Raw genomic sequence first — 17,737 nt, forward strand, 5'->3', positions numbered from 1 at the left:
AAATGAAAATGGAGTGCTTTATATATAAATCTATATATAAAAATTGCTTTACATTTAAAAAAAATTGTCAATGATTTTGATTGTTAAAAAAAGAGACCGTGAAAAACATGCAAAATGCTGTATGTTCGAATCTTTATTGTGTTTTCTTATGAGGTCCCGTCCTGACTGAATCAGGAACATTGTGCATTAATCTTTCTTTCTTCTTTCTCTCTCTCGTCTCTCTTTCATTCTCCCACAGCGGGTATTATTATTATTACTACTATTATTATTATTAATAGATAAATCAGACATTTGTGGAACTTTTCACATTTTCGGAGGATGTTTGTAAAACATGAGCTGGTTGTAAAAGGATCATGAAACTATGCACAAGTGTTGTGGGAGGGTGGGGGTGGAAGGTGGGGGGTTTTCAGGCCTACTTCTTAAGGGGCTGATCTATCGCAGGGGTTTTGAGGATCCAATGTGGGTTTCTTTGTTGATTTGTTTTTAAAGGAAGTGGAGGGAGGGAGGCGGGTGGAGAGGTGATGGATGTCGAGCTCTCTTCCTCCAGCTTCCTTCCCCCTGATTCAGATTGATCTAGCGCTACATTGCCATGCTGTGTATTCCTAAAACCAATGAGCATCTCACTCTTTAGCACTGTGGGATTCTATCCTGTCCTGTTTTTTTTGTTGTTGTTTTCTCGGTTGTAAAGGTTTTTCGGAGGGTGGGTTGGGGGTACGGGATTAGGGCTGGGTTTTTTTGCCTTTTTTTTTTGAAATATTAAGTAAAAATGTCTGTACTGAGATTTAATGAGAAGTCAGTGGCTTGTAATGTTTTATTTTTCTCTCTCTGTATATCTCTTTCTCCTCATAGAATGTGATTGTTAAATGACATGCACCGAAACAAATGTTTTCATGAACTATGGAGCTTCTTTCAAATATTAATAAAATAGCATCGTTTTTCTTGGCTGTTAAAAAGTTGACATCTGCTTATTTGCCGCTCGTCTCTCTCCGCCACGCTCAGATCATGTGTCACTTCCTGTATGTATTTTAATAAGTTCAAAGCCATGATGTCAGGCTCTGAGGGCGAGCTGTCTCGGGCAGGCGTAGTAGTTTTCCTGTGGTTGCCGGATGTTGGGGTTTGCGTACATGTGGAAGTTGTCTTCCTCCGGGTGTGACGCAGCCTCCTGGTTATTTTGGGGCACTGCGGCGCTCTCCTGCTTCCTGGTCATTTCCTCATAGATTGGAACAGGAGGTCGTGGTCTCTGATGATGTCTCGCTCTGAGCTACAAAGAAAGAAAGATTAAGATTTGTCCCACAGCAATCGTGCACACAAGATCATGCTACATGCAAATTGGGAAATTCATACGTAGGTGGACACAGCACACGGAACATAACACACACAAGGACAGTGACCACACAGAGCAGTGGGCAGCTGTATTGGAAAGCACCTTGCAGGGAGCAGATGTTAGAGAGGAGAAGGTGCTAACATGTTAAATATTTTTAAACCCATACTGAAGTCATGGCAGTAAATACTTTGAATTGTCTGCGTTTGAGCTCAACCTTTTTATCAGGTGTAGAAAGAGACATTTTGAACAACCTGCACAGTTGCTGAGAAATGTTCCGTTCAAACTTTTATTTCTAAAGCACTTATTTAAACACATTTACAAACTGCATGGGAACAGAACAAAACATTGAATCATGTTCATTAAAAATCCAAACTCCAGTTATGCAGACTATGGAAATTTCAATTTCAAAATCTTAAAATCTAAATGAGGGAAAATAAAAATAAATTGAAACAATAAATGAATATGACTAATATGTGGTGCCCGGGTCAGTTCATAGACAAAAAAGTAAAAGTGGAACCTGACACACACTCAGCAGTGTTACTTCACAAAGTAAAACTAAAAAAACACAATATTAGACAAAGTGTAAATACTCACACATCTGTCTTTGGCCAGCCAACTGAGTGTGAGCCCGACGAGTCCTGCTGCTGCAAAGATGGTGAGGAGCAGAGGGGGGTAACTGAGAGAGCACTGGCACGGCCGCCCTGCAGCACAGACAAACCAGTACATGGGGTAGTTTAAGTTTAGTTCAAGTCAAGAGCAGCAGTGTTTGAGTATTGTGAGATGTTTTACCTCCCCCTTCAACCAGCAAGAAAAGCTGTTTAGCACCGAGCATGAGGTCCGGCCTGTCCTCCCCTCTGAAGCTCAGCTCCCACATGTACAGTCCTGTGTCGCTGTGCTGTAAGTGGGACATGGTCACATTGACCCGCAGGGAGTCCAGCCCTCCACACAGCTGCAGACGCCCCCTGCGCTCTGGGTCCACCCTGAGCTCGCCGCCCTCTGCCATGGAAAGCAGGGTGGTCTGGCTCTGGGCCCCTCGGTGGTACAGGTGGAGGCCCCTCAGGCTGCCGAGGTCCCGCTGAAGGGAGCAGGAGAGCTCCAGTGACTGGTTCTCTGTGAGACGCCTGAAGATTAGCTCTGCAGAGGCTGGAGCAGAAAAATCAATCCAGATCAAGTTCTGGTAGCAGTCGACAGCTGACATGTTAGAATCTGACTGTGTTGATCCTCTTTTACTCTCGTGCCACTTGCTCTCACTTAAGTGATCCCTACGATTCCTCTTGAAAGTTTGAAATCTTATGTCACTCAGTAGAACAGATACCTCCACCAAACAATTTAAATTCTTAGATCCAGATTTTTATTTGGATCTGCACCAAATAACACACACTGATGAATTTCACTCCCCTTAAAGTGTCTGATCAAGGGAATCAAGGGAAATGTGGAAAAACAGGTTCTTCCCTGTTGCATCCTTCCTTTAAATTTAATGATAATCTATAATAGATTTTGCATAATCCTGCTAACTAACAAACTAACAAACAAATGCAGGTGAAAACAGGGATATTATGACATTAAATGTTGTTAACAGTGTTCGTGGTCCCGAGAGGATGAGTTTTTTATATTTTTCTTTTATTATTTAACACTTTTTAAACTAACTAAAGAGCATTTGAGCATCTAGATTTAGTTAAAACTCAATAATGTTCATAGTGCTGAAAAATATTCCTCCCAGTAAATCAAAAGAAATTGATTTAAAAAAAAGTTGTTAACGTCAAAGTTGAAGATTCAAACCTTTAAGAATATTAGTGTTCGTCTGTCGTAGTTTTTCCTCACTCTTGTCGAGTTGGGATGTCAACCCTGTACAGACTGTTGAACCCTTTTTGTTGATGAATATAACTTGTGTTATATTACAGAACAAAAACCCATTGACATTATTTTGTAAGGAGAAATTTCTCTTACCTTCAACGAGCTGCATGAAAATAAGAGCACATGCCAAATTCATCTTCATCTTTCACCTCACTCTTTGCAGTTACGAAGGAAATGAGATGCACCAGAGCAAGTTTCCTCCTGCCTCTCTGTGAAACTCTGTGGTCCGCCTCACTGTGTATTGTTCTTTGCCTCAGAGCAGGAAGAGCAGAGCTAGAACTGCACTGTGGTCAGTGTGAGACACAATCAGGATGTCGAGTTTTAGAAAAGGCTCCAATCACTGTACACACCCCTTCATTAAATACTCGATAATTATGAAAATTACTTATTTTACAGTAGTTTCTACTTATGATACATAGATGTCAGAATATTCCCAACATGATAAAGAATAAGTGTGAATTCAGTTTCTATTTTTTTTTAATTGTAAAAAATGTATTTACAAATTGACGCACCCTGCAATTTTCACTCTGAATACAAACAGTAGCGTTTCAAGAGACTTTCAAGAGGTTCTTAAAAAATGATCGTTGCTGTGAGCTGTGTCCAGATTGAGATTCTCCTTCACCCCCAGCGGAGGTCGAACCAAAACCACACGCTCGAGTCCACAGGGGATTTCTGTGATCTACGTTACCACTGTCGCCTAGCAACAGGGCTGCAGTTGGACATGACGAGAAAGTTTTAATGCCCCTTGATTTTTTTAACATGTGTGTCGTTCATTTAAAAGTGCAAGCGTTGGTTGTCTTGTGCCAGTTTGTTACCAAAACGCAATGACTCCTGGGAGAGTTTGGCCTGTGAAGGATCAACCGGCTGGAGCTGTTCCGTGATAAAGACGCATTTTGAGGAGCCTTCAAAATGGGACAGGCTTCAAATGCGGCCTCTGAAGGTGGCGGCCCCTGAATTGGGACACAGATGTGGACTCATGTTATTAAATGTTCTCAGGGGCCCCAGTAAATACAACATATACTATTTTAGTATTTGTAGATTTTGAAATTTATACATCAAGTGTAAATCCTCTTCGACTACATTCAGATCTGGTGTCTCAGGCCTGAGTGACTCAGGTTGTGAGCTGATCGTTGGATGAGTGGCTTCAGGTGTTCCGTGCTGTGCCCTGATGAGGCTCATTGTCTGCAGGAGGTTTAAAAGGCTCCTCGGCCCTCACTGCCTTGTGGGTCAGAGCGGAGCGTGTGCAGTCTGAGCCAGTTTGCTGTTTTGAGTGACCTCAATGGAGGCCTTGTGTTTTGTGCTCCTTTTTTCTGGCGTCTGCGTTCAGTCGTCTGTGGCCTTCCCACCAACACGTTACACGCAGCATGCTTTGTTTCAGAGGCCGGATCTTGAACAGAGCCAGAGCTCCCAGCTCGCTGGGCCCGAGCAGCAGAAGGATCCATCTGAGGAACGAGAGCAGGTGAACACTGTCAGAGTGACCTGCCACCCGGACTCACTGGAGATCATCATCCAAGCTGACATGTTTGGAGTCGGAGCTCCTGTTCAAAGCGATGAGTTGCGCCTCGGAGTGGAGCACGATGGTTCCTGTAGAGCTGTGGGGATTTCACGAGATGAGTACAGGATATATGTCGGACTCATGGACTGCGGCACCAAGCACTGGGTAACAATGAGTTAATGCATTGCTACATGTTTGACCTTCTGCTTCTAAACACATCTCTGATCCACAGATGACTGATGACAACCTGGTCTACACAAACCTCCTCATTTACTCCCCTGAGGCCTCTCCAGATGGGCTGATTCGGATGGATGAGGCTGTCGTTCCAATTGAATGTCACTATGAAAGGTCTGTTTCACAGCAAATCCTGAAAGCTCACTGTGCAATGTGTTGCTAAAAAATACTCTTATCTTACGTTTTGTAGGAAGTACAGTTTGTCCAGTTCCTCCCTCACTCCTACCTGGATCCCCTTCACGTCGACACAAGCTGCAGTGGAAACCCTGGACTTCAACCTGAGAGTCATGACCAGTGGGTTTTATTTACATCACATGTGTGGGCTGTCCTTTTTCTTTTATGCTCACTACTTGTTTTGTTTTTTTTATCTGTGCAGATGACTGGCTTTATGAAAGAGGCTCTAATGTGTTTTTCCTCGGCGAGCCAATCAGCATCGAGGCCTCGGTCTGGGTTGGACATCACATGGGGCTGCGGGTGTTTGTGAGCAGCTGTGTGGCTACACTTGACCCAGACATTTACTCTGTGCCCAGATACATCTTTGTTGATAACGGGTAAGCACATGAATTATAATGGTGGAGAATCTGGGGTTAAAATTAGGGGAACTCTCCTCAGTCCTGTTTGAGTGTCTGCTTGAGAAGTTGTATAAAATGTTTTGCGGCTCTAGAGGAAGCTGAAGTCTGAAACTGAATCAGTGACTCGTGAAAGTGTTAAGTCTGAAAATGAGGTGGGTCAGATTTCCTGTAGCCCATCCTTTATCTGTTTGAGGTGTGACACTGCTTTACAAAGACACAGCTGTTAGTGAGTTGGAGTTTGCAGGCTCTTAACCAAAATGTGATTTCTTTGTTAATTGAAAATGTTGTGGCTCTAATGGGGAATTATTGAGCTGGAATACAACAGTTTCATTGTCTGTTCTTTTCCATATAAGCCAATTTAAAAAATTTGAGTAATGTAACAAAGTAATTAGATGATTTGGGGGAGGGTGCCGTATTCAATGTTAATCGAACTCTTGCAGTTGTAGATTTATATTCAGGTTCTTTAAACTTTACACTTTATATCAGCAAATGCTTTTTCTTTGTGCTCCTTCACTTTACATTTTTATAATTGAGGGGGAATTAATCCAAACAGAGCAGCCATGTAACATGAGACCCTGCCCCCAAGACTCAGCCATAATGATGCATTAGTGAATTATACACTTGGAAAGTACTTTTTATTTTCTAAATTCTTTAGCCCACATCAGCTGGTGGCTCAGCTGATCCCCCCCCCTCCAATATGCTTTCAACTGACACAGCCCATGTTTCACAGCTGCTTTAGCTGCCGACTCTTCCTGCTTCCACTTCACCTCCTTTTCAAACTGAATCTGACCTGATCAATGTCGTGTCGTCACTGATGCTGCTCTGTTCTGTACGTGGGTCCTTTAGCTGCCTCACGGCTCAGAACAGCCATGCAACCAAATAAAGTTAAATCTAAATGGGACAAAGTGGTGCTGACTGCAGTTTAGTAATGTAGGAACAATATTTGTTTGTATGAACAAAAGCGTTTCCCCAGACGTCAGGTGTTACATGTTTGACATGTATGTCATCGTATTTCTTTCTTTCACAGCTGCTTGGTTGACTCCCAGCTTCCTGGTTCGAGGTCTCTCTTCTTACCCAGGATGCAAGATGACAAGCTCCACATGGTCATTGATGCCTTTAGGTTTCATAATGAGGACAGAGGAGAGGTGAGATCACATTTAAAACTGATGTAAGATATTAACGCTCATACATAGTTTGTTCAATGTTTATTTTTTTATTTTCCTACCCTTACAGCTCTACATCACCTGTCACCTGAATGCCGTACCAGTCAATGATGCAGAAGCACCAAATAAGGCTTGCACGCTCATAAATGGGAGGCAAGTGTTCTGTGCTCCAGTGTGACGATGTTGCGTGCAGCAAGTGGTTGTGCTGAAAAATGTGTGATTTCAGATGGCGCTCAGTTGACAGTAATGACTTCCTGTGTGGACACTGTCAAAACCAAAATGAAGTTGGTCAAACCCTCGGTAAGCCCAGCAGCCCTGGCAAGTTTGGTCCTCGTGGGTTTGGGAAGCCAGATGAACCTAAACCCTCATGGAGAAGTGCACTAAAGACCAATATGGGTAAGATCTTTTTAAAACAAAAAAAACCACACCTATTATGGCATGTTGGTCTGATCTTAACTGGTTTTGGTTCCCCTGTAACACTCATCAATTTTACATTAGTTTACCACTAGATGTCAGGCTTTCACCTGGTTTTATTCTCCATCATTGGTTAAGCTGTGTACCTTTGTTCTTAGTGTGGGAACAGGAGGCAAGTGTGGGTCCGATGCTGGTCTTACCTGCTAGACACAAAAGTGGGCCTCTCCCTGTGGAAGAGCTCCCTCCTGTTCTCAATCAAATCAGCAGACCTGCCCTCTACAGCAGCCGGTGGAGAAGTGGCGTGAACAACAGAAGAGCTGGTGTGTGTCTAAATCTGATCAAAACGATATCTTTGCCCATGTAGAGCTTTTTGGCCACAACTTTCAAATTTTATGGCTTAACAAACCCCTTTTAATCCCAGATCTGAAGCAGCTTCATGGCTCATCTCCACCAGACCTGGTGGAGGAGGGAGATGACAAAAGTGGAACAGGTAAGGCCTGAAGAGACTTGCTTGAATCTAAAAGTTTCCCTTTTTTTGAGCTGTGACAACTCTTCTCTAATTACAGATGGAGATGAAGAACATGAGGCAGCACCTCTAGAAAGGATGGCTCCTGAGATCATGATGAACAATGTCTCCACAGCAGCTGACGTCAGCCCCATCACTCCAATTAAACTGGATGTGACTCTGTCAAATGCAACTGCTACAGAATCTGACCTTTCTGAACCAAATGACCCAAAGAGAAAATAAACAATTACAAACTAAAAGTTGGATTTGACTCTATGGATGTTTAATTCTGCAGTACGGGTGTAGATCACATGACTTTTACAAAATGCTTACTAGTCCCTATCTCAGCAAAGTATGTGGATTTGAAAAATGTATATAAAATTAAGATTTTTACGAGAGGAAGATCAGTCACAATACTGATTTCTCAGCAGCACTTGAGTATGTAGGGAAAGTGACCTTACTCAACTACGACAGCCTTCAGCGGACCTTACTTCCACCACCAAGGTCCAACAGTCTCTCTTATTCAATTAAAATGCACTTAACAGCACACAATCACTATCAGTCAATGTTGCTGTTCCTGGGAAATCAGTTAAAATGTCACAACGCCCTCTAAATATATTGACATAAAACTTTCCTGGATCCAACTTAACTCATTCAACATCTTCCAAACTTCTTGGTTCTGTCCAGTAGCTTTTGCACAATGCAAACTAACCAACAAAGGTAACTATGACCTGCTTCAGTGGGTTTGTTGCTGTGCAAAACTTTCCCTCAGTGCACACACAGCTAAAACAAACTGAATGCTGAGGCACTAAAACCTCCCATTATGGAGCAGTGGTTGCTCTAATTGTACTGCATCAAATTCTGTAAAGCAAACTGAACCTCAACTTGGTCATTAAAGCACAAACATGATTGGTTGAACCTGTTTTGCATGTGTAGGGTTCTTCATGCCGAGTGAGGATGTTAAGTGATGATACTCTAACATCCTCACTCAGCCTCACAATGCTGAGGAGATCCTAGAACAGAGGCCTGTTTGCTGGTTAGATGTGTGTAAGAAAGATTACGCAAGAAACAAAGGATGGATCCCCATGAACCACCATTATGCTTCTTCTGTTCGCATAACAGGAGATGATTTTTTGGAAATGTCAAACAAGAACCCTCTGCTCAGCCCAGACAGCAGAGTAACTAATGATGAAATATTGCAATGTATATGAACAAGAGTGTTCAGAGGCTCCACATCATCCTCCCTGTTCCACCAACATGTCCCAGTTCAGACCGATCAAATCACCTGGAGAGAGCACCTGGAGGCAATCGCTCTTTATTGCATCAGGTCACATGACACAATTAGAAACATCCCATCATTTGTGTATCACCGCTGTAAATAAGCTGAGTCCTATAGGAAATGGATTGTTACTGTTTATTTTAAACTGTTGCCGGCAATGTTGTCATATATGATCCATTTTTCATATTACAATTTTGATTGTTTTTTGGGGGGGATTTGGATCTTAATATGGATCAACACTCTGAATATGTCCAATTTAATTCATCGACACGCACAAATTATTCTGTGAGAAAGTTCAATTCTCATTGAAGTTAAAAATTCATTTTTACTTTTGTACTTAAGTACATTTCAGAGCCTGTACTTTCTCACTTTTACTTGAGTAAAGGAGTTGAATCAGTATTTCTACTTTTTCGCTCAAGTATCTCTACTTTTACTTAAATAAAAAATGTGAGTACTTTTGCCACCTCTGGACTCAGGTCACATTAAAATATTTCAATACTGTTTAAATTATACTTCAAATACAAATAAATACTACAAACTGGGGTTAAAGCTAGAAAAGATTATTGAGCATGAAGAATTGTCCTGGAGGAAATGTGGAGGAATAAAGTATTCTTCATTTAAATAATTCAGGGATAGTGAATGTTTTGTTGCCCTGCTTTGTTGTTGACATTATCAGCGATGTTGGCTGATTCTTCACTTCCTTCCATGTTGGTACTCCTTGTCATGGACATATGCACTGAGCCTCTGTTTTATCTTGATTCGTCCATTACACTGTGTTGAGTATGTTCTGCATGATATGCACCAATAGATACTCAGCAAGGAATCGTCTCTTCTGTGTTATTGTCCATTTAGGACAAAGTCTGTGTTAATATTGGGAAGGCAGCGCTCGACGATGCAAAAAACAATCACAAAGTGCCCCGGAGAGGAAAAGTGCAGGATTTATGTATTTATTCACACAAACTGAGATGAAAAATGTTTACATAGGGACAAACAGACATAAAGTCTTTATTTAGTGCCTCTTTCAACTTTAACAAACCCACTGTACCTTTTCAATGTCCACATGTCATCATTCCAATGTAAAAACTGACACTGACAATTAGCAGGAAAACCTGTTTAGACCACTGTATGTTTGAATTATAATATAAATGTTTGTGCTAGCAATTGTCATTAATTAGTCTATTGGTCTCTGCAGCAAAAGAATTTGCAGAGACCAAGCAAGCGAAGCAGAACTCATTTATTAGAGCAGGTAATGTATTAAATACTGGGAGTCAACAAAAAGACGAGAGCTTTTGAATCACTCCTTTCCGGCGGCACGTGAAGGCACCATCACAACAGCTGAGATGTTGAAATTGTTTTAATTATTGATTCATTGATAGGAGGCGGCATTAGAGAATGAAACAGATGCTGTTAAGTCACATTGTAACAATAATTAAAAATGCCTTTAAATGAACTTTCATCGTACATGAAAATGATCTCAAGACAACAAACTGCAGACATTATAACAGTCTGCAGGAGTAGTTTACCCTTCTAAGCATATATTAGTAAGCCATCATTGATTATATAGTAAGGTCAAGACCTTAGAAACTATAGAGAAACCCAACGGTTCCCACTGTGACTGTAGCTGTGTAACTTTACTGTCACTGAACATGAAATCACCTACTGAGTATTTGCCTCAGGGTCATTCATGTTTCCAGGTTGTTGAGGAAGTCTTCTCCAAACTGAACCATCTGTCTCAGTGCGCACACGATCGCAGCGCTCATTCCTTCATTTAACTCAGTTTCCTCATCGTAGTTCTTCACAAGGAAGATGCAGTTCAGTGGGAGGCCCAGCAGCATGTGGAATTTATCAACCTAAGTAACAACATTTATGATGATCAGTAATCGTACAGCGATGAACAAACATGACATATATGCTGAAAAATGACATTGTACAATAACTCCAAACTGTACCTGTTCCTTCAGGTATCTGCTCTTATAGATATTCCTTGAGTCCCCTGCAGCCTCGGGACAGGCTTCATCAACTTTGGTGAGAATAGCCAGTTGGGGAATATCTGTCAATAGAGAAACCTGATCAGTATTTCACACATTTGTTTCCTGGTATTTTAATTCATACAATCCAATGTGACACTATTAGTCCACACAGAGAAATAATTGTTGTGCACTCACCCAGTTCACTGGCTGCCAGTCTGACCTCTCTCATCTTCTTCACAATCTTGTCACTTAACAAAGACACTGAGCTCACAGGAACAACACACACCAGAACATGAACTTTGTCTTCCACAGTGGGATGTGAGTTGTAGCCAATGTCCCCCTCCATCAGTCCTCGTTCAGGGTTGAACTGGAAATCAATCAAATACAATCCAATAATGTTTCATGTAATGTGAAGTCTCTCACACATACACACATCATATTGTTAATGTGACACACATTCCTGCCATTATTTCACAATATTTAACTTATGTACACAATTTGCCAATAAAGGAGAGAAGTTTGATATTTGAAAAAGAAATGTAAGAAAGTTCTCTTTGTTTTCAGAGACAGGAAATGTGCACATCACATTTGTCAAAGTTCAATAATAACTTTGATAACTGATACAAATATAAAACAATAATGTTTTTGTTAGTTAACAGTAGACTTGAAATAATATCAAAGTTCAGAGTGTTGTACCCTGTAACCTTCTTCCACGTGTCCTCTCAGGGCCAGTTTGACGTCTTCCACAGGGACTCCACAGTCAGATCGTTCCTCAAAGCCCATGATGTCATTGAAAACAAAAGAGTAAGTGCTCTCTGGTCCTCTGGAGAATTTGAAGGTCTTGTACTTTAAGGCAGAAGGTGAAATTATTTACATCAGTCAATGGAAATATCAGCAGGTGTCAGTGGGCTGATCAGGAATGTGTGGGGACAGCAGGAGAAACTGCCTGAGGACCCCAAAGAGAGGAAACTTGAACTTTTGAGCAAATTTCACTCAGGTGATTTGTATCCAGTTCTTATAAAACATCCACAGAGGCATCAGATTAAACTCTGGGCCTCTAGTTCACACATTCACCTGAAATTGAAACGGGTGCAAAGCTAAAAGAAGTAAGAATCAATAAGTACTAAGATGATCAGATTTAGACAGATTGAATGTTTCATTTCATTTAGGTTGTGCTGACTAGAATCTATTACTATGAAACATCAAGACATTTTAATATTAGTAGAAGTTACTCTGTATTTCCATTAGTGAACTATTATTGAAAATGAATTCAATAATAATTCACTTTGTTGTTACCCTCAATGCAGTTTTAGTCGTTCCTGTTGTGCAAACCTTTTTGGTGAAGCTTTTCCCAGAGACTGCATCTGTCAAAGCTCCACCTGCAGGTCTGCCTTTTAAAACACTGTCGACAGAGTTGATGAAACTCGACTTTCCAGCACCAACTGGTCCATGAAGCAGAATCCTGAGATGTTTGACTTGATTGTTTTGAGGTTTGTAAGATTTCACAAACTCAAGATTGTCCTGGTACTTCCTGTAAATGACAGAAAATAAAAAACAATCTGAATAAAGTGCTGTGTTACTTTTAACAATGATTGAACAACATTGCAATTGTGATCTTTCTTTTTGTCTCTCACACACACACACACACACACACACACACACACACACACACACACACACACACACACACACACACACACACAATGAGCTGTTTAAAACATGTTGAGCAGCAGCAGCACACACACTGAGGGCACAATGGAAACACACTGACTGAACGTTACATCATACTCACGCTGACACCTCCCTCCATGGATCCTTAAAGAGTGTCGGACCAAATACAAGTGACCAAACTGTGTTTTTGGAGAAAGATTTCATTAATTCTTGTCTTATTATTGTTCATTTGTTTATTGGGACATTTGGAACATATTACAAGAAGCTGAAAATGTGACAGGACTTACCTGCTCCCATTGCTGTGAAGTAAAGACATTCAGACGACATGTTAATACAGGAAGTCACCCCAGTGGTGGAAGGTGCATTCAGATTGTTTACTTAAGCATAACTGTCAATACAACAATACAAAATAAAAGTTTATATGAGTCAGAATTCTTTTGTCAAATTCCTATTGAACTACTTATTACCAGCAGCATACACTGCATTTTGTTATGTGAGAAAAATGACCTCATGGGTTTGTGCTGTTTATTCACTTGATGCAGTAAAGAAATTAGCTTTAGCTTGACAGTCACAGGGTAATAATAATAACTTTAACACTAACTTTATTTGTATAGCACTTATCTAAACAAGGTTACAAAGGGCTGCACAAAAATCCATGGCAATAAAATACTGAACTAAAATAACAGTTATTCAATTCAGTTCAATAGTAACAGAAAGATGGAAGTCCTTACCTTTGCTTATGTGGCTCTGGAAGAAGAGACTCTGCAACAAGGAGGACAAGATGCTTTTATAGGCAATACTTATATTTTCACTTTCACTTTCAGGCACTGGAATCCCACTCACGGTTATAATGAGGAGAATTACCCATGTAGACAACTGGACAGGAGAGATGCTCTCCACCGTCTTCTCCCTTGGAGACCTCCTGCAGCTCGAGGCATCCTACTCTGGTCCTCATGCAGGACAAAGACGACTCTTCATCGACAGCTGTGTAGCAACTCTGACTTCTGAGCCAGCATCAGTCCCCAGATACTACTTCATTGAAAACCATGGGTAAGAGCAGCTCAGTGCACATCACCAAAGACAAATTGGTTTTTGAATTTGTCCATGAGAGAGTCAATGACCTCTGAGGAAATTCTCTCTCAGGTGTGTCACTGATGGAAAAGAGGGAGAATCAAACACACGGTTCAAACCCAGAATGAGGCCTGATTCACTTTGACTGCAGCTCAATGCCTTCCTGTTTCACCATGATCCCAGAAACTCAGTGAGTGAACCTCTTGATTTAAAAGGTTTGGAAATGCTACAAGGTTTCGTGACACTGCTGTGGTGTCCTACATTTCAGATTCACTCGCCAACTGAGAGCTAGCAGAAATGTGGAAGAGCAGCCCCATCAACAACACATTCAAGGTGTGTTTTGCAGTAAAAGAACAGGTTGTTCTGTTGTCCTACAAGTCTGGCTGAGGATTAATATGAACCTAATATACTTTATACTTTAAGATGCATCTTTAAAAACATGCTTCTAAATTCAGAACATCAGAATCAGAAACACTTAAAAGTCCAGTGTGTAAGATTTTGATGAAAGAGAACTATTGGCAGAAATTTAATGTAGAATAATGTAGATTAAATGAACTAGTGATGTTTTCACTAGTTCATTTAATCTAAATTGTATGAATTTTCTTTACCCCAGAAAAGGCCCTTCATATTCAAATACTTTATATTTACATCGAGGGGACCCTCTCTACGGAGGCCGCCATGTTTGTTACATTAGTCCAGACTGGACAAACTAAACACCTTTTTAGTTTTTATGACAGTTAAAGTCTACCACAGTTTCCTTTTCATGTTTGGAAAGAGAGGGTGAGGTGAGGGGTGTTCAGCTGCAACATGTAATTTCAACACTAGATATCACTAAATTCTACACACTGTACCTTTAATTGATCTCAGGGGATAAGTGAAGTTTTAGCCTTAAATATTTTTACTTCAAGCTGACTAGTTTTACTGCAGTGACATAAAGTACAACACATCCTTCCACCCAGTTTGGTTGTAACCTGTCCAGTCTTCTAAACAACAACAGACAGACAGGGGTGTGAACATAACCCAGAGGTAAAGAGCGATTGTGTCAAAAAAGTAATTCAATAAACCTGCAGATATTTATTCCTACACACAAAACTGAGAAAAGCCGGAAAACTAAATTTGTAAGTCTGAAAATAAAACTTTGCATCTCACAACAACCGTGTGTGTATTTCATGTGTGAGACAAAATGTGTGATGAAGTGTTCCTTTCTCTTCAGGTGGAACAATGTGGATGGGAATGTGGGTGTGTGTCAGTGATGTGACAGAATCTGTCATGAAAGAACAATTGGAGGTAAATCTGCTGCACAGGTGTGGCCTGACACAGTATTCAAGACAAATGAAATGGTTATATAACTATGGGACGTGTGGACACAATACAACATTGAGGGTTCAAGGAGAGCAGGCAACGTGCATTCAGTCCACAACTAGAATATTTATTTAAAAATAGATTTGTTCTTGGAATTCCTGAGAGAAAGAGAAGACAATAAGTTTAAGACCAAACCTTTTATTTAATACTAATAAATAGCTAAGGCCATTAACAGCTAAAAATACAAACTACAGTATCAAATCATTTGATGGTAGCTAGTAAGTAGGCAGGGTACTTACCACAGGGAGATTCTATCGCAGACCCCAATAGTTACCACCACGTGAACACAGTGATCACTAACACTACAACTTACGCTGCAAGGGGAAACAAATCTACAAGCCACTCAAGTGACCACCACCATTACCACACTGCATACAAGTAGGTGGATCCCACACATACTCCCTGCAGCTTGTCCCACTGCCTATAAAGGAATAAAACCAATTCATTTCAATGGATTGAGCTTCACAGAGGTGAGAAAGACATGAATGAATCTAACTATGGACAGTATAGCAGTTAGTTGTCAAACAATATACAAATCATTGACTATTCACACAAGAACTAGGATTAAGCCCAGTTCAACATAGATCAAGTAAACCCAACGATATAGGTGAAAAGGTTCAGGCAAAGCAGCAGTCTGGCATTTAGTCTGCAATGAGGGAAAACATGGTCAACATAATTTGTATCAACTGGTAAAAATACTTACACGGGATTTACCCCTCTACACGACCACACCAGTTTAGATTACCTTGCTCACTCTGGGGCCCTGATTACAGGATTACCTCTGATTGCTAAAACACTAATTCCTGTTGTGTGAATCAATTGCTCAGTTGTCTAAACTCATTTACTGAATTGAGCATCATTTTGACAAAACCATAAACTATCTTCACCTAGTAAAACATTATTTGCAGATCTCAGTCCTTCCTTTTGCAAAAAGCTAAACACATTCTCATGCAATAAAACACAGTTGTCACTGTGATGCACTTGTGATGCTTAATGGTAAAAACCAGTGGCAAAATATGAACACAAGTGAAACACATGAATCATACATTGAACACAACGATTCAAAATTGATCACACTTGTTTCTCATCATGTCATGACAACATGCCAACCAATATAAGTTCAGAGTGCAAGCAGGTTGGTCCTGCAAGCTGTGTAAGAGGAGGTAGAGGCGGAGGACAAGAAGGAGGCAGAGGAAGAGGAGGGAGAGAAAGACGAAGAAAGGCAATTTCTGATGGTGCCACAGTAATATAACACTGTGTGCTGCTATAAGCAACCGGGGTGTTCTTCACCATCATGCCACTCAGGCCATATACTGTAACACCCAGCACCTTCTCACCTTTCTTGGTGTTCTTAGAGATGTGTTGTCTGCAATGAACAGCAGGAACATGAGATGATGGAGCGGCCTATTTATGTTATAATTTGGGACAATGTTAGTTTTCACCGCGCTGTCCAAGTCAGAGAATGGTTCAATATGAATCAGAATATCATTACAGTAACCTATACTTGCCACCGTACTCTCCCTTCCTCAATGCAATAGAGGAGTTTTTGTCCACTTGGAGATGGAAGGTGTACGAGCGACAGCCCTACACCAGGCTTACTGTAATCTTCTTGAGGCCATGGAACTAGCCTGTGATGACATTGGTGAGATGTGTCAGGGCTGGGTACGGCACACTAGGGTTTTTTCCCCCGTTGCCTGGCAAGGGCAAATATATTGTGTGATGTGGATGACGTGCTGTGGCCTGACCCAGCCCTATCCGCCTCTACCTCCTCTTACACGCACTTGTCCTCTGTGTCTCTGATCCATTGTTGTCATGAGTTTGCAGGACCAACCTGCTTGCACTCTGAACTTATATTGGTTGGCATGTTGTCATGACATGATGAGAAACAAGTGTGATCAATTTTGAATCGTTGTGTTCAATGTATGATTCATGTGTTTCATTTGTGTTCATATTTTGCCACTGGTTTTTACCATTAAGCATCACAAGTGCATCACAGTGACAACTGTGTTTTATTGCATGAGAATGTGTTTAGATTTTTGCAAAAGGAAGGACTGAGATCTGCAAATAATGTTTTACTAGGTGAAGATAGTTTATGGTTTTGTCAAAAATGATGCTCAATTCAGTGAATGAGTTTAGACAACTGAGCAATTGATTCACACAACAGAAATTATTGTTTTAGCAATTCAGAAAAACTGTAAAGGAGACACCTGGAAGGTTGGTCAGCAGACTACTCTGGCTCATGTGAGTGGGAGACAAGGGCTGAGTTTCCTAAAGGATTCAGTTATTTTGTTATCAGTGATAGATGATCAGTCAGGATCAATCGGGACACAACTTCACTACAACTAGATATACAAGAAACCTCATTAGATTTCAGCTCAGACCATACCAGCTGTGTTTCTCCCCAGATCTCCCTTACCTGCACACACCAAGCAGTCCTCCCCCACATCTACCAGGATTCAGGCAAAGAGACTATGATTACCCACACCTGTCCTTATAAAGGCAGGAAAACTCCATCTAACCCTAGAGGGCAGTGCTCTCACCCTACATGTCAGCCCTCACACATGCATGAATCAAAGTGTTTGATTATTAACGTTGTTTACTTTTATATTTAGATGAGTTTTCTGTTTGAGAGAACTCCCTGATTGGATCAACGTTTCTTTTAAAAGGCAAACTGGAGAACAAACTTATTGCAGCAGAATACAGTCCTGAGCGTTTCAGCCATTGGAAGCAGCTTAATGTTGAATATAAATGTCCATAAAATGCACATACAAATAATTATTTCAAACATTGTCCTCATCTACAATGTGTTCCGTCTTGAGTCTT

General features: G+C 40.9%; 3 protein-coding genes across 6 annotated transcripts; 1 reads left to right on the top strand and 2 right to left on the bottom strand.

Annotated features, from left to right (window-relative positions):
• Nucleotides 1-115: 115 nt before the first annotated feature.
• LOC109639421 (uncharacterized) lies at nt 116-3,409 on the bottom strand. The gene is made up of 4 exons (XM_020102872.2): nt 3,272-3,409; nt 2,114-2,467; nt 1,919-2,025; nt 116-1,261 (listed from the first exon to the last, which is right to left on the bottom strand). Exons 1-4 carry the CDS (start codon nt 3,318-3,320, stop codon nt 1,049-1,051), a joined length of 723 nt encoding a protein of 240 aa, XP_019958431.1. The 5' UTR covers nt 3,321-3,409; the 3' UTR covers nt 116-1,048.
• Nucleotides 3,410-4,117: 708 nt separating this feature from the next.
• On the top strand, nt 4,118-7,821 carry LOC109639420 (zona pellucida sperm-binding protein 3-like). Its single transcript, XM_020102871.2, has 10 exons — nt 4,118-4,838; nt 4,906-5,021; nt 5,098-5,201; nt 5,284-5,458; nt 6,507-6,624; nt 6,713-6,795; nt 6,869-7,038; nt 7,215-7,376; nt 7,478-7,546; nt 7,623-7,821. Exons 1-10 carry the CDS (start codon nt 4,458-4,460, stop codon nt 7,802-7,804), a joined length of 1,560 nt encoding a protein of 519 aa, XP_019958430.2. The 5' UTR covers nt 4,118-4,457; the 3' UTR covers nt 7,805-7,821.
• Nucleotides 7,822-9,771: 1,950 nt separating this feature from the next.
• Nucleotides 9,772-12,862, bottom strand: LOC138404823 (interferon-induced protein 44-like). 4 transcript variants are annotated; one of them, XR_011240979.1, is made up of 8 exons: nt 12,769-12,862; nt 12,603-12,660; nt 12,143-12,341; nt 11,507-11,656; nt 11,006-11,177; nt 10,790-10,890; nt 10,165-10,690; nt 9,772-9,856 (listed from the first exon to the last, which is right to left on the bottom strand). XR_011240979.1 is itself a non-coding variant. In XM_069524450.1 (7 exons), exons 1-7 carry the CDS (start codon nt 12,806-12,808, stop codon nt 10,523-10,525), a joined length of 888 nt encoding a protein of 295 aa, XP_069380551.1. In that variant the 5' UTR covers nt 12,809-12,862; the 3' UTR covers nt 9,772-10,522. The 4 variants fall into 4 exon arrangements, 2 of the variants coding, with proteins under 2 accessions (XP_069380551.1, XP_069380550.1); XR_011240978.1 differs by having other exon boundaries at nt 12,107-12,341; nt 12,769-12,843; XM_069524450.1 differs by having other exon boundaries at nt 9,772-10,690.
• Between the last annotated feature and the right edge of the window lie 4,875 nt (nt 12,863-17,737).

This window comes from Paralichthys olivaceus, chromosome 5 (genome assembly GCF_024713975.1).
Source record: "Paralichthys olivaceus isolate ysfri-2021 chromosome 5, ASM2471397v2, whole genome shotgun sequence".
NCBI classification, from domain to species: Eukaryota; Metazoa; Chordata; class Actinopteri; order Pleuronectiformes; family Paralichthyidae; genus Paralichthys; species Paralichthys olivaceus.